At 41.0% G+C, this 17,051-nt stretch overlaps 1 protein-coding gene across 2 annotated transcripts in view; it reads right to left on the bottom strand.

The window, feature by feature from the left end:
• The window catches only part of LOC111973158 (receptor-type tyrosine-protein phosphatase N2), a 275,436-nt gene that overhangs the window by 199,408 nt on the left and 58,977 nt on the right, over positions 1 to 17,051 (bottom strand). For both annotated transcript variants that reach the window (XR_011480953.1, XM_024000412.2), the window contains exon 3: positions 897 to 1,010. Coding sequence is in view for 1 of the 2 variants with exons in the window: in XM_024000412.2 (XP_023856180.1) it covers positions 897 to 1,010 (114 nt within the window). In the remaining variant the exon portion in view is untranslated. The remainder of the gene's footprint in view (positions 1 to 896; positions 1,011 to 17,051) is intronic.

Below are 17,051 nucleotides of genomic sequence, written 5' to 3'. Positions count from 1 at the left end.
TAGGCTTACCCTGGAGTGACGTTTTGATAACCATGTAAATATTTAATCAATATATTCGACTCTATTTACTCTCAGATTTGAAAATGCTAATTAGCGTCAAGGTAGACATCATGCAAAACTACAAATCCCTGCAAGCTCCTGCACGTCATCTCTAGCTGGCACCTTTGCTAACAGGTATCGTGTCAACTTAAAACTTGCACAAGGCAGTTCACAGAATTGTCCATTTAAAGACATTTGGCCAATTTATTAATTACTACATTTAGCTAACATTAGACAATTAATCCAGAGATTTTTACCATTGTTCTCGAGTCGACAGTCTCGTCCAGATCATCATGGCATTTGTAGATCTTTATGATAGCCACATTAGTAGCTAATTAACGTTTCATTTTTGGGGGGGTAAATACAGGAGAATATAAGTTGCGTCCCTGCACAGACAATATTTTCCAACTATGTTCTCTCTCTCCTGTTGTTTGAGGACATCCTTGGGCCTGTTTTGTGTCCTGTTCTCCTGTATCTACCCTGTTTAACGAGCACATTAGCTGCTGTGCTCTCATTCATTGAGCAGGAGAGGAAATCTAACGCAATTACGCCGCATGCAGCACAGTCACTCATCCACAAAATAAGCACTAAATGTCCTGCAATCGTACGAGTCAATTAGATTCCTATTGCCGTTATATGATCAGGGAACAATGGCCTGTATGAGGCAAATGACCTGTCCTTTACCTCTGGGCCAAATGTGTAATCCGGCTGTTTGGTTTGCTTTCACATAAGAGCTGAATCTGTTTTATAATGTCGACAGGACAGACTGACCAATCAGACATACACACACATCTGTACAGGGACAGCGAGACAGACAGAAAGACAAGCAGGCAAGAAGAGAGACAAACCGACAGTACCTCTGTGGGACAGTTTCTGGAGGAGAGTCCTGAGGCGCTGTAGAGCAGAGGCTGACACATCATAGGTGTATAGGTCCGCACTGGGTAACTCCAGACACCTTCCAAACACTCTGTCTATGAGAGAACACACACATACACACTGTCAACAAACAGATCATCTACCAGCGATGGTCAGTATTTCTGTTACATGCAGTGCATTCGGAAAGTATTCAGACCCCTTGGACTTTGTCCACATTTTGTTACGCTACAGCCTTACTCTAAAAACGATTAAATTGTTTTTATTCCTAATCAATCTAAACACAATACCCCATAATGACAAAGAAAAACAGGTATTTAGAAATGTTTGCAAATGTATAAAAAATGTGTTTATTTTTTAAATCACATTTACATAAGTATTCAGACTCTTTACTCAGTACTCTGTTGAAGCACCTTTGGCAGCGATTACAGCCTCAAGCCTTCTTGGGTATGACGCTACAAGCTTGGCACACCTGTATTTGGGGAGTTTATCTTATTCCTCTCTGCAGATCCTGTCAAGCTCTGTCAGATTGGATGAGGAGCATTGCTGCACAGCTATTTTCAGGTCTCTCCAATGATGTTTGATCGGGTTCAAGTCCGGGCTCTGGCTGTGCCACTCAAGGACATTCAGAYACTTGTCTCGAAGCCACTCCTGCGTTGTCTTGGCTGTGCGCTTAGGGTTGTTGTCCTGTTGGAAGGTGAACCTTTGCTCCAATCTGAGGTCATGTGCGCTCTGGAGCAGATTTTCATCAAGGATCTCTGAGTACTTTGCTCTGTTCATCTTTGCCTCAGTCCTGACTAGTCTCCCAGTCCCTGCCACTGAAAAACATCCCCACAGCATGATGCTGCCACCACCGTGCTTCACCATAGGGATGGTGCCAGGTTTCCATCAAACATGACACTGCATTCAGGCCAAAAAGTTCAATCTTGGTTTCATCAGACCAGAGAATCTTGTTTCCCATGGTCTGAGAGTCTTTAGGTGCCTTTTGGCAAACTCCAAGCAGGCTGTCATGTGCCTTTTACTGAGGAGTGGCTTCCGTCTGGCCACTCAACCATAAAGGCCTGATTGGTGGAGTACTGCAGAGATGGTTGTCCTTCTGGAAGGTTCTCCCATCTCAACAGAGGAACTTTAGAGCACTGTCAACGTAACCATCGGGTTCTTGGTCATTTAAAAAAATGTATATTTATTTCACCTTTATTTAACCAGGTAGGCCAGTTGAGAACAAGTACTCATTTACAACTGCGACCTGGCCAAGATAAAGCAAAGCAGTGCGACACAAACAACAACACAGAGTTACACATGGAATAAAGAAACGTACAGTCAATAACACAATAGAAAAATCTATATACAGTGTGTGCAAATGAGGTAAGATTAGGGAGGTAAGGCAATAAATAGGCCATAGTGGCGAAGTAATTACAATTTAGCAATTATACACTGGAGTGAAAGATGTGCAGAAGATGAATGTGCAAGTAGAGCTACTGGGGTGCAAAGAAGCAACAAACAAAAAAATAGCATTATGGGGATGAGGTAGTTGGATGGGCTATTTACAGATGGGCTATGTACAGGTGCAATGGTCTGTGAGCTGCTCTGACTGCTGATGCTTAAAGTTAGTGAGGGAGATATGAGTCTCCAGCTTCAGTGATTTTTGCAATTCGTTCCAGTCATTGGCAGCAGAGAACTGGAAGGAAAGGCGACCAAAGGAGGAATTGGCTTTGGGGGTGACCAGTGAAATATATCTGCTGGAGCGCGTGCTACAGGTGGATGCTGCTATGGTGACCAGTGAGCTGAGATAAGGCGGGGCTTTACCTAGCAAAGCATTATAGATGACCTGGAGCCAGTGGGTTTGGCGATGAATATGAAGCGAGGGCCAGCCAACGAGAGCATACAGGTCGCAGTGGTGGGTAGTATATGGGGCTTTGGTGACAAAACGGATGGCACTGTGATAGACTGCATCCAATTTGTTGAGTAGAGTGTTGGAGGCTATTTTGTTAATGACATCGCCAGAGTCAAGGATCGGTAGGATAGTCAGTTTTACGAGGGTATGTTTGGTTGCATGAGTGAAGGAGGCTTTGTTGTGAAATAGGAAGCTGATTCTAGATTTAAATTTGGATTGGTGATGCTTAATGTGAGTCTGGAAGGAGAGTGTACAGTCTAACCAGACACCTAGGTATTTGTAATTGTCAGAACTGTCCAGAGTAGTGATGATGGAGGGGCGGTATTTTTTTTAAAAATACTGTCATTTGTATTTTCTAAATACAAAATACTTTTCTATACCATTTTTTATAGTAGTTCACATCTTGTGCCCCCCCTCCCCTTTCACCCTGCATTGGTATCAGATGTCTGATAGCCTTAAGTACCCGGCTGCATGAGGGGGAATAAGGGGGCTGAGCGCCATCAGTTGAAACTTGCGCCCCCTCAGTTTTAATTTTATGTCCCTATATAAAAATACACTCTTAGAAAAAAAGGTTCCTTATAGAACCAAAAAGGGTTCTATCATTGCTTAATATATGGAACTCCTTAAAGTTCAATATAATTTTGCTGTCAATGATTTTTATGCACTCTCGTCAAAAGGGGATTGTTCCGTCTGACACACTCTCCGACCTCCCTCGGGGTGTGGCTACTTACTTATGCACAGTTTATAGGAGATAGATTCTCTCATACCTCCTAAAATCACATTCCTATCTTTAAAAAAAAACGTTCATATTTTTTCAACGTTAAAGATGGAGACTTCATACCTGTAGTGTAAATACTTTAAGTTACAGTATTTATTTTCTACCAATTTTAATGACATCACAAAATAAAAAACAACATGACATTAGTTTTCTATAGCTCCCCACTGACCATTCCCCACATTCTTATGTTAGAAATATTGATCCAGTATCTACTTTTGACCGTGTTAGAGTTTAAGAGTTAAAACTGTCTGTGAAACAAAGATATTCCTTTGGTTGATACTAAAGGGGGAGAAAGAGCCCCCTCCCCTTCTCCTGTAATTTACAAGAGGGTGTGAACTGTCAAACCGGACCCAGTTCCCTCCTCCCCTTTTCTGTGGGTGAGAGAAGGTCTGGTTATTGTCAATCATTGCCAAGCTGATCTGACCCATTGTGATCCTRACAGGACAGTCATGACACCTGCATACTCATCAGGCATGTCACCCATTGATCATGTTTGGGATTCTCTGGATTGACGTGTACAACATCGTGTTCCCCCTGTATATAGCCTCGTTATTGTTATTTTATTGTGTTACTTTTTATAATTTCTTACTTTAGTTTATTTAGTAAATATTTTCTTAACTCTTTCCAGAACTGGTTAAGGGCTGGTAAGTAACATTTCACGGTAAAGTCTACACCTGGGGCGGCAGGTAGTCTAGTGGTTAGAGCATTGGACTAGTAACCGAAAGGTTGCAAGATTGAATCCCCGAGCTGACAAGGTAAAACTCTGTGTCGTTCTGCCCCTGAACAAGGCAGTTTCTAGGCTGTCATTGAAAATAAGAATTTGTTCTTAACTGACTTGCCTAGTTAATTAACATGTGAAAAATGTGGCGCATTTGACAAAGAACATTTGATTTGATTTGAGAACATTCCAAGATTTAAAAGACACATACCCATTACCAGGAAAATATTTGTGTCTATATTTATAACTTATTGGGAAACCCAACTACCGAACAATCCAATGATGGGATTTATCTGGGATCCCAAAAGGACAGATCTCTATAATATATAAACAACTTTTGGAAAACTCATACTCTGAGCTAGCTATTAAAAAAGTATGGTCCACATATCTAATTGAATCTGAAGAACCCTTTAACTGCAACAGGATATGGAAAAATATGACCTTGGCATCCCGTATTTCGAACCATCAACTTATACATTTTAAGTTTGATCACAGACTGTATTTAACACCATGGACATATTTTACGATGATATTGACTCCAACTCCCAACTGTAAGGATTAACTAGGCTATTGAATCACCCAGACTTATTATACATAATTTATTATAAATAATCACAGTCAGCAAAAGTCTTCTAATGGCTTCATGAAAGATAGGGTAGTACCCTCAATTGACTTCACACAAAAACTGAAATAAAATAAACAATTAGCTAATTGCCAATGTCAGGCTGGGTCCGTAGCTCTATTTGGTATATACCATAATAAGAAAAAAAGTGTACTTTAAATAATTATCTGGCTAGCTTGTAAAGTGATGAGTTAACATAGCCTCACTTCTTCTGTTTAGCTAAGTTAGCTAGCTAGTTAACTTACAAACATTCCCAAATTCTAATAAAGTTTCAACTTTATTTATCTAGCCTACAGTTTATCATATGACTTTGGCTTCATATATTTGAATTAAATAAGAAACTTTGCTTACCTTAATAGATTGAAAAATAACGTTCTTATTGGTAGGCTACTTCCAAGTTGGTTCAACAACTGTCCTTTTGCGTCGTCATGCTGGAATGGATTGGCAGTTGGTTTTTGAATCGTAATGGCAGTTAGATTTTGAATTAACCAAAAGGTCATATAAATAACTTTTTTTTAAATCTATGAGTGAATGCTTTCATTAAACATATTATTTCCTCTTGCTTCTAGCTAGCATTTACTTTGCAACAGCACAGGTTTGTATGAACCTTGCTGTTGCCACTCAGACCTTGGCAACAGTGTTGCAAAATTTGAATTTCATCATTCCCTTGCCGTAGAGAGCTAACGGTGTTGGACGTCAGCTAGCCATTTTTCTGACCAGGTGAAATCATATAGCAGCATCATTAATATGGATATAAATGTCAATGGAAAATGGCTAAAACAAATTAAAAGTGTATGTTAGCTGTCCTTTCAGAGTTTGATGGGACTGGTTTAGCTTTGTTAGCTGTTGATTTCTAAAATCCTCACTGCACTCTGGGGTAGGGATTTAACCCTCAAGGTTATTTGCATGCACTGGGTTTATATATAGAACCTTTAGAAAAGGGTTATTTAATCTCTTCCAAAGATTCAAAAGGTTCTATATCTAACAKATTTTTTCTAAGAGTGTAGCAAAAAAAGATTGCGTGACAAGTTGATGCAAAATTTGTATCTCCACTGCGCTGTGTCAGCACAATGGACAGAACATGCCACGGTGTGTGTACGTTGGCTATGGAAAGCCACTGGGGCACAGGGTTTCCATTAGCCGATAATTGCTGGCTTTTGGCCAATAAAATAAATGAAAACCCATAAGTAAAATTGTAGCGGGCCAATTTGTCCAGGGCTGCCCTGCTGCTAAGGAGAGAGAGAAAGTGAGAGAGGAGCCTAGGCTAATGTTGATTGTGAAAATTGAGGCCTTTTTCAGTGAAGTAAAACAAAAGTTAGAGAGTATGCCGATAGTAAAAATCCTACAGGGCAGGGCTCCAGGCTGCGACCATTTAGTCACATTTTGCGACCCTTTGACAACTAGCTGTGGGAGTAAAATTAATGCATTGGTTGCATCGGTGTGGGTTGCACATTCATTTACCTCAATAAAAATGTCAACATTTTTAGGATGCTAAAACCATGATTTGATCAGACAGTAAGGTACAGTACATTATCCTCATGATTCATGTAATGAAAGTGTCTGTCTGCCTGTCCCTGTGTCTGTTTCACTGGGGCCTGCTGCTGTGTCGAGAGAGCCATTCTCTCTTTCCTTTCCAGGAGGAAAAAATGATCTGGGAAAAGAAAAAGTTTTCTGATTGTATAACATTTTAAAAAATCTGAACATTTCGGAGCCCGTTTTTTTTCCTTTTCGAAAGAGTTGCTGGCTCCTTGATGCTCTGGGGAACTTCCTGAGTAATTGATCATTCCATTCTCACCAAACTCTTCTTGTAAGATCCCTCTCAAATGCCAGTTGGAAACTTGAGTTTTCCTCGGGTGTAACATGCTTCTTCTGTGCTGACTGAACACATTGTAGCTGTGGACACCCCAAAAGTCATTCCATATTTCAGTGCAGTAATCACAGTCAGCATAGCAGAGAGAGGCCCAGAGAATCGTTACAGGATATCAGGTGGGGTCCATTTGTCTTCATTGGAGGCAGAGTGGGCAATTTCAGTCTGCAGAAACTGGCGAGCGACACTAAACTCAGATCTATTCACATCTATTTACCCCCACTGGTGCTACTCACTGTTTATTATCTATGCATAGTCACTTTACCCCTACCTACATGTACAAATTACCTTGACTAACCTTTACCCCCGCACATTGACTCGGTACCGGTATCCTCTGTTTATAGCCTTGTTATTATTCTTTTATTGTGCTGCTATTTATTTCCTTTTTTACTTAGGTTTATTTAGTAAATATTTTCTTAACTATTTCTTGAACTGCATTGTTGGTTAATTAAGGGATTGTAAGTAAGTATTTTTCACTGTAAGGGCTGTTGCAGTGACCACATTACTGCCACACCTGCGGTCTCTAGTCACGAAGGCAGTCAAATTCCCCATGACCGTTTAGTCACGTAATTAGGCTTCTCCAAGATCTGATGCTGCTGCTGGTCATTAGTAGCCTACCAAACTTGCTAACTGCCTGGTACTTATAGCACTCTATTGTCCCTCTAATCACGCTGACATCAATGCAAATGTATTCGAAAATCGAATCAAACACTTCATGAGAGCCCATGAGCTCATGTTGCGCAACATTTCTATAGGCTATGCAATTGCGGGAGAAAACAGAGTGATAGCCACTAATAAAAATAAGAGGATCCCATCAGCTTTCTAAAGGCTAGGCCTAAATGATTTATTTCTCAACTTTCCTAATATTAAGCGCATTGCTTATATTTACAAGAGGAGTATAGACTACCTGGCTGGCATGGAAATAAACCACGGGGAAAAGGGTCCTCCATTTGCTATTTATGTGTATGGTGGTATTTTTTCCCGGTGAACCTGTTTCGATACAGGTGCATGATAATGGTCCATTCTAAATCAAAACAAATGTCACACATACAGTAACCAGTCAAAAGTTTGGAGACACCTACTCATTCAAGGGTTTTTCTTTATTTTTACTATTTTCTACATTGTAGAACTATGAAATAATACATATGGAATCAGGTAGTAACCAAAAAAATTGTTAAACAAAGTAGCCACCCTTTGTCAAAGTAGCCACCCTTTGTCAAAGTAGCCACCCTTTGCCTGATCACAGCTTTGCACACTCTTGGCATTCTCTTAATCAGCTTCATGAGGAATGTTTTTCCAACATCATTGAAGGAGTTCCCACATATAATGAGCACTTGTTGGGCTTTTCCTTCACTCTGCAGTCCAACTCATCCCAAACCATCTCAATTGGGTTGAGGTCGGGTGATTGTGGAGGTCATCTGATGCAGCACTCCATCACTCTCCTTCTTGGTCAAATAGCCCTTACTCATCCTAGAGGTGTGTTTTCGGTCATTGTCCTGTTGAAAAACAAATGATAGTCCCTGTGATTGGGAGTCCCAAAGGGCGGCGCACAATTGGCCCAGGGTCATCCGGGTTTGGCCGGGGTAAGCCATCATTGTAAATAAGAGTTTGTTCTTAACTGACTTGCCAGGTTAAATAAAATTAATTCATCTTTTACAAACAGCCTATGTGAATTTCTCTCTTGATTTGACATGATTTAGAAAGGCACCTGTCTATGTAAGGTCCCACAGTTGACAGTGCATGTCAGAGCAAAAACCAAGCAATGAGGTCGAAGAAATTGTCCGTAGAGCTACGAGACAGTATTGTGTCGAGGGCACAGATCTGGGGTAGGGTACCAAACAATTCCTGCAGCATTGAAGGTCCACAAGAACACAGTGGCCTCCATCATTCTTATATGAAAGAAGTTTGGAACCACCAAGACTCTTCCTAGAGCTGGCCGCCCAGCCAAACTGAGCAATCTGGGGAGAAGGGCCATGGTGAGGGAGGTGACTAAAAACCCGATGGTCACTCTGATAGAGCTCCAGGGTTTCTCTGTGGAGATGGGAGAACCTTCCAGAAGGACAATCATCTCTGCAGCACTCCACCAATCAGGTCTTTATGGTAGAGTGGCCAGACGGAAGCCACTCCTCAGTAAAAGGCACATGACCGCTCGCTTGGAGTTTGCCAAAGGCATCTAAAGGACTCTCAGACCATGAGAAACAAGATTCTCTGGTCTGATGAAACCAAGATTGGACTCTTTGGCCTGAATGCAAAGCTTCGCGTCTGAAACCAGGCTCATTACCTGGCCAATACCATCCCTACGGTGAAGCATGGTGGAGGCAGCATCATGCTGTGGGGATGTTTTTCAGTGGCAGGGACTGGAAGACTAGTCAGGATCGAGGGAAAGATGAACATAGCAAAGTACAGAGAGATCCTTGATGAAAACCTGCTCCTTGCACTCAGGACCTCAGACTGGGGTGAAGGTTCACCTCCCAACAGGACAACAACCCTAAGCGGGAAGCCAAGACAACACAGGTGTGACTTTGGGACAAATCTCTGAATGTCCTTTAGTGGCCCAGCCAGAGCYGGACTTGAACCCGATRGAACATCTCTGGAGAGACCTGAAAATAGCTGTGCCGAAACGCTCCCCATCCAACCTGACAGAGCTTGAGAGGATTTGCAGAGTAGAATGTGAGAAACTCCCCAAATACAGGTGTGCCAAGCTTGTAGTGTCATACCCAAGAAGACTCGAGGCTGTAATCGCTGCCTAAGGTGCTTCAACAAAGTACTAAGTAAAGGGTCGGAATACTTATGTGAATGCAATATTTCACTTTTATTTCACCTGTTTTTGCTTTGTCATTATGGGCTATTGTGTGTAGATTGATGAGGGGGAAAAATAATTTAATCAATTTTAGAATAAGTGTGTTATGTAACAAAATGTGYAAATAGTTAAGGGGTCAGAACACTTTCCGAATGCACTGTAAGCAGAATTCAATATAATTCCAATGCAAGAAAGCCCCAAAATTGTGCCCCCTTGCTGATTTCAACTGCCCCCTTAGTCACTTTATCCTGGTGCCGGGTCTGTAGCACTATGATGTGATAAGAGCGTCTGCTAAATGAACTAAATGTAAATGTAAAAATGTTGATAAATAAAATGTACTTGATACGATTGTGATATGTTGCTGTTGCACCTAGCCATCTTCAGATGAATGCACTAATTGAAAGTCTCTCTGGATAATAYCTAAAAGACGAAAATATACATGTAAAAATTAACATTTGTATTTTGTCATTTTTGCCCATCCCTGTCATGTACTGCAGGCTATGTTAGGATAATGGAGTACTAGAATGGGTTATCAAACTTGTGAAAGCATTGACAACAGTGCTTAAACAGTGCTGCTCTGAGGGTGYAACATAACCTTTGTCCCAAAAAAAGTTTAGGTTTTGTGTTCCCTGCAGTTTCTTGTAAGCTTGAGTTCCTGTTTGGGAGCTAATAGCTGACACCATTTTTTGACAGCAATGCAATAAGCACCCAGCCATCATCGGAAATGAGATGTTATCAGGGACCCTGTTATCTCCCTTATAAGCAGGTATCTCACTTTACCCAATGCAGGTTGCTAGGCAACCCATGACGTCGCCCCTGTCTGGCCAATAATTCAATGGTTTTCTGGACTGAAGGAGCATGCTGTGATGGCTGGGAGATTGGGGCTCGGGACCTGGTGTTAGGAATATAAAAATGACATCTTTGATTGGCACATACACCGGATAGGTGCAGTGAAATGTGTTGTTTTACAGGGTGAGCCATAGTAGTGCAGTGCACCCACCCCTGGAGAAGATTAGGGTTCATTGCCATGCGTGAGGATACATCAACAGAATCTTCCCCTTGTTGGCTCAGGTTTTCGAACCAGCAACCTTTCAGCTACTGGCCCAACACTCTAACCACTAGGCTGTCCTGAACCAGCTTCACATTGTCTTCTCACAGTCATTTACTAGGTTTATCCTATGTATTACTATTCATCCATTGTCTGTACACACCACCAGTCACTATCTTTCAGCTTCAGCTCCTTTGAGAACTTTTTAATGACATGTCTGTTCAGTGTTCCTAAATCACATTTATACACAMATTTATTAAATTGTGCTATTGTGACATGGTATTTATTTTGGGTTGATAGAAAATAGATTTAACAAGATATAGCCTTGATAATGTAGCCTTCCGTGTGTCTAGCACAATAAATTAGCAACAGCTTTGTCCCCGCCAATGTGTTTGCACGTGAGGTGGTGTAGGGACTGTTGGGGTGGCTGTGGTAGGATGCTGTGGTATTATTTACCATTCATTTCTATTGTACACAACATGATCCAAAACACAATCGAAACTAAGTGCAAATGCATCCAACAAGTCTGTAGAGTCACAAGCTTGATGAAGTCATTGCCTGCAATGAATATGGGACCAAATAGTAAACCTTTGACTAAATGTAATACACTATAAGTTAATTTTTTCCAAACACTTATGACACCTTCAAATGGGGGTACTAYATTGATAAAGTGCATTAATTTCTAAATGGTAAATCGTATACACTCTTAGAAAATATGTGTTATTTTTTTAACACATCCGTTTGTCTAGTTAGGGACAACACATGTTGTGTTACTTTAAACACAATCACCGTGTTGACACATGATTTGTGTACTTTTTCCAACACATTTTGTGTCACTTCCTGCAATTAATGTGTTAAAAGCTGAAAACCATACAATGTAGACTCCTTCAACCAGAATTTCAGAGAATTTTGGGGAAAGATACTGGAATTTTGCAACCCTACTTGCAGGCCTGATGTGGCCTGTAAACCATTAGTTTCAGGCCACTGCATAAGCCTATACTAGGCCTCAAAATAAGGCCTAATGAAATATGGATTGTCATGGTGTTTTAGGCTACCCGTGAGTGGAAGTGTTGTACCAGTTTAACTGGTCTATGGTAGAGGTACATTATATTGAATGTGTGGCTTAGTGGGGGCATGGGTGTCTTTCAGTTAGTTATTTTTGGTCACCTGTGATAGAGGTACATTTTTGCCTCTGGTATGCAATAAATGGCTGCCATATCCAAAAACAGTCTGTTCTCCTGTATCTCAGGTACAACATTGTCTGAGTTGGTTTCCGTGGACTGCATATCTAACGAGCACTAAAACATATTTCAAGGAGGATATTTTGCATGTACAGAATTGGTTTCATGTACGATTTTGTGTATGGAGCACTCACTGTATTAATTAAATAAATGTGTTACTTTTTTCTACACWTCTTCAGCAGCCATTTACATACTTTTAAAGTGGATTCTGACACAATATGGGTAAAGAAAAAACACATTTATTAATTACACATCTGCGTGTCTAGTTAGGGATGACACAAGTTGTGTTACTTTTAACATAATCACTGTGTTGAAAAATGTGCACAGGTCATGTGTTAAATGTGCTAAAAGCAACACAACATGTGTTGTTTTWAATACATCTGTTCTAAGAGTGTAGATGCATGATGACTTCAGAGCCGCAATGTGATTGGTCAATAATCTAACACATCTAGGGTGTGTTGTATGGTTTTCAGCTTTTAACWTTAATTGCAGGAATTTACACAAAATGTGTTGAAAAATGTACACAAACCATGCTGTTCCAACACAGTGATTTTGTTAAAAGTAACACAKCATGTGTCGACCCTAACTAATACATATTTTCTTAGAGTGCATGTATGAAAACACCCTCAATTTAAAACATGTCACCTCATATAAAACATTTGATCTTAAATCCAAAATGCTGGAGTATGGAGCCAAAGTAAAAGTTTTAGCTTCACTGTCCAAATAAATAAATACGTAGGGGACATGTTATTTTCACACTCCACATATACTGTACTCCRGAGTGGCGCAGCGGTCTAAGGCACTGCATCTCAGTGCTAGAGACCCTGTTTCGAGCCTGGGCTGTATCACAACCGGCCGTGATCGGGAGTCCCATAGGGCGGCGCACAATTGGCGCAGCGTTGTAGGGGGAGGGTTTGGCTGGGGTAGGCTGTCATTGTAAAATAAAAATGTGTTCTTAATTGAATTGCCTGGTTAAAAATAAAATACAAGCTGACAAAATAACTTCACATCTCCATGTAGTTATACAGAGAACTGCAGACATGTAGGCTACATTATGTCTGAATGAATGACAACAGGAAAGAAAGAAAATAAATAGAAGTGAGATGAGGAGATGGAGAAACAAATAGGGATATAYAAAATGTGCAGTACTCATCTCAACTGTTTCCAAAGGATGCTCAAGAATAGTATGGGATTCATTTTATCTTTATGTTGAGAAGCCATTGTTTCAGTGTGAACATACATTATGAATTTTAGATTTACAAATTGAGTTTATAACAATCTAATAGGGAGTGTATCATAGATGAAGAGACGGCAGTGACATAAGCGACAGGTGACTGTCTGATATAATGTTGTGCTCCTACACCAGTTTCCATGACAACTATCACTGTAAATGTGTTGTTTTCTCTACAGTTGACAGGACATTCCCAGCAGACATCGCACATAAGACATCGCACACGCACGCGCACACACCCACACACACGCACGCACGCACACACGCACACAGGAAAACACAGAAAAAAAAGTTTAATACAATTTTACAGTGAAGTACTGTATTACCTGTTTTGCTGTATATTTACAGCAGCATACTCTGAGTTATGGTGCATTTTGGGAAAACGTTGTGGATGGCYAAAAAAAATCTCTGGCTCATTAACATACACTATATATACAAAAGTATGTGGACACCCCTTCAAATTAGTGGATTCGGCTATTTCAGCCACACCCATTGCTGACAGGGGTATAAAATCGAGCACACAGCCATGCAATCTCCATAGACAAACATCGGCAGTAGCATGGCCTTACTGAAGAGCTCAGTTACTTTCAACGTGGCACCGTCATTATGACGGCGTCATAAGATGCCACCTTTCCAACAAGTCAGTTCATTCAATTTCTGCTAGATAGAGCTGCCCCGGTCAACTGCAAGTGCTGTTTTTGTGAAGTGGATACATCTCGGCGCAACAACGGCTCAGCCACAAAGTGGTAGGCCACACAAGCTCACAGAACGGGACCGCAGAGTGCTAAAGTGTTTAGCGTGTAAAAATCACCTGTTCTCGGTTTCAACACTCACTAATGAGTTCCAAACTGCCTCTGGAAGCAACATCAGCGCAAGAACTGTTCGTCAGGAGCCTAAGATCCCCATGTGCAATGCCCAGCGTCTGCTGGAGTGGTGTAAAGCTCGCSGTCATTGGACTCTGGAGCAGTGGAAACGCGCTCTCACGCATCACCATCTGGCAGTCCGACAGACGCATATGGGTTTGGCGGGTGGCAGGAGAACACTACCTGCCCCAATGCATAGTGCCAACTGTAAAGTTTGGTGAAGGAGGATTATTGGTCTGGGGCTGTTTTTCATAGTTCGGGCTAGGCTAAATCGTAATGCTACATACAGCATACAATGATATTCTAGACGATTCTGTGCTTCCAACTTTGTGGCAACAGTTTGGGGAAGGCCCTTTCCTGTTTTCCTGCKCTTTCCTGTTTCAGCATGACAATGCCCCCGGTCCATACAGAAATGGTTTGTTGAGATCGGTGTGGAAGAACTTGACTGGCCTCAACCCCATTGAACACCTTTGGGATGAATTGGAACGCCGACTGCGAGCCAGGCCTAATCGCCCAACATCAGTGTCCAACCTCACTAATGCTCTTGGGGTTGAATGGAAGCAAGTCCCCGCAGCAATGTTCCAACATCTAGTGGAAAGCCTACACATAAGACTGGAGGCTGTTATAGCAGCAAAGGGAGGACCAACTCCATATTAATGCCCATGATTTTGGAATGAGATGGTCGACGAGCAGGTGTCCACATACTTTTGGCCATGTAGTGTATTTTGAGGTGTGCCTTGTAAGAGGGTATATTTGTTGCACATTCATGCACTTTCTTTGACTAATATTTTCTGGGCACCGTGTTTTAATAAACATCTTTATTTTGCATGCAAGCCTCAGTTTTGTATTTATTCCTTTTTTGACAGTGTGCTGTTCTCCGTCTCTTGAAGTATTCTTACTTTGACTCCTACGCACCTTGAACAGACACTATTCAGTGGTAAGGACCTTAAAACAGCGTAGACTGCATTAACTCTTATAATTTATGGTTGAATGTTAAGCATTGTCGTTTTGATCTGTTTTTTTTACAGATCTGTTTTGTTTTTTATTACAGACAGTTTGGAAGCCTTTATTTAGGCCACTAGAAGCACAAGTGATATAAAACAACAAATATTCATAAATATGCTGTAATATACACATACCTAGCAGCCAACCTGCTTGCACGAATCCCATGTAATTACAGTAAAATACCAACATGACTACAGTAACATTAACTTTCTTACAGTATGGTAGGGACATTTTACAGTATTGTACTCTGTCATTGCTCTACATTTTCTACAAGTATCCCCTAGGCCGATAGAATTACAAAATGCAGAGATGATTTTTAAAGTGTTGCTTACCTAATCACTTAAAAATTGAATGTGATGGACCACATCAAACTTGGCCTGGAGGACTGCACATGCTTTGATGGATTGGCTCTTGTGCCTTTTTTAAATTGTGTATTGTTCATGGCTCACTTGTGAAAGGMACCTAGGTCTCAATTGATTTCCATAAAGAAAGACACAAAACAAAAACGAAAGCATTATGGAGACTCAGGTATGGATCGAAGCACAGCCGCAACGAGTTATATTCCACCGCGAACACTGCAGCAGAAGCGAACTCCTTCGTCTGCTACTCTTTCCTCCCTGCGAGGCTACAATATGTCGAGTTTCCCGGGGAAGCTGTGAAGCCCTGGGGAAGCTGTGAAGTGAGCTGCAGCTTTTTGCGTGGTTGGATTTATGAGTGTTATTGAATAATGTGAAATAATGTGAATTTTTACTACTTTTAATTCAATAATTTATGGCTATAAATATTGTATATACATTCGTTCACATGGGCAGAATATTGTAAATACAGTATAGCCTACAGAAATTGGTCCAGTTATGGCCTAATTTTCATTCATATGGGTAGAATATTGTAGCCTATAAAAAGGCTGAAGGCTTAAAACAGCCTATACTATATCTTGGCCTATATCTAATTTCTAGAATGTATTTTCATTTTAATGAACGTATTTTGGAGATAATACATGTTGGATGTGCATTAGGTGTCCAGCCGTATAGTTAAGCCTGTGGGAAAATGTTCAACAATCATCAGCTGATTCAGAAAATAACTTTCTGAATGACAGTCAAGTGATTAAAAGTGGTTTATTTACAGCAGGTTCTAGTAAGAAAGGTTCAAGGTAATGAGTTAATGTTTTTATACGTGTCTGTGTGTCAGATTGGACACCTAGTCCACAGTGCCCAATTGTGTAGGCATAGGCTATTGCGCAACACATTTTTAATCAGCACGTTTTTTTAAATGTATTTTTATTGAATATTTAAAACCTACAATATACTTGCAGTGAAGGTGCTCAACAACTACATCACATTAGTCATCTAACAGACTTCCATCCAGAGCGACACACAGAAGCAACCAGGGTCAACGCCCTGCTCAAGGGCACATCAACAGATCTCCCACCAGCCCTCCAAGATCCCCCACACAGTTCTCCAATAGCTGCCCCTCAACCATCCCAGACCCACCCCCACAGTCCCCCTCCGACTGAGAAAAAATTWAATAATTCCATTCCCCACCTCCCCACCTTTTCGTAACCTTACGCCCCCGTAGAATTTAGTACAGCCATGGTGTTATGGTTCTGTCTCGGAAGAGCTGTCCATCTATTAAGAGTTAGTCCACAATGAGAAAGGTACGCTTACCCATCTCCCTATGTTGCCTCTGTAGAGGATACAGCCTCTTGCGATGTTCGTTTATCTCCCAGGTCATTGGTCATTGAGACCGAATTTGGTCCCTTTAAGCTGCCTTCCTCTGCTTTTGATTCAGCTCATTTGTTGGTAGTGTTCAAATTTGCGATGATACAGTTGAAGTCAGAAGTTAACATACACTTAGGTTGGAGTCATTAAAACTAGTTTTTCAACCACTCCACAAATGTCTTGTTAAAAACTATAGTTCTGGCAAGTCGGTTAGGACATCTACTTTGTGCATGACACAAGTCATTTTTCCAACAATTGTTAACAGACAGATTATTTCACTTATAATTTACTGTATCACAATTCCAGTGGGTCAGAAGCTTACATACACTAAGTTTGGCTGTGCCTTTAAGCAAC

This window comes from Salvelinus sp. IW2-2015, linkage group LG14, assembly GCF_002910315.2.
Source record: "Salvelinus sp. IW2-2015 linkage group LG14, ASM291031v2, whole genome shotgun sequence".
NCBI classification, from domain to species: Eukaryota; Metazoa; Chordata; class Actinopteri; order Salmoniformes; family Salmonidae; genus Salvelinus; species Salvelinus sp. IW2-2015.
The sequence above is the reverse complement of the archived record's forward strand: the minus strand, read 5'-3'. Positions and strand labels throughout refer to the sequence as shown.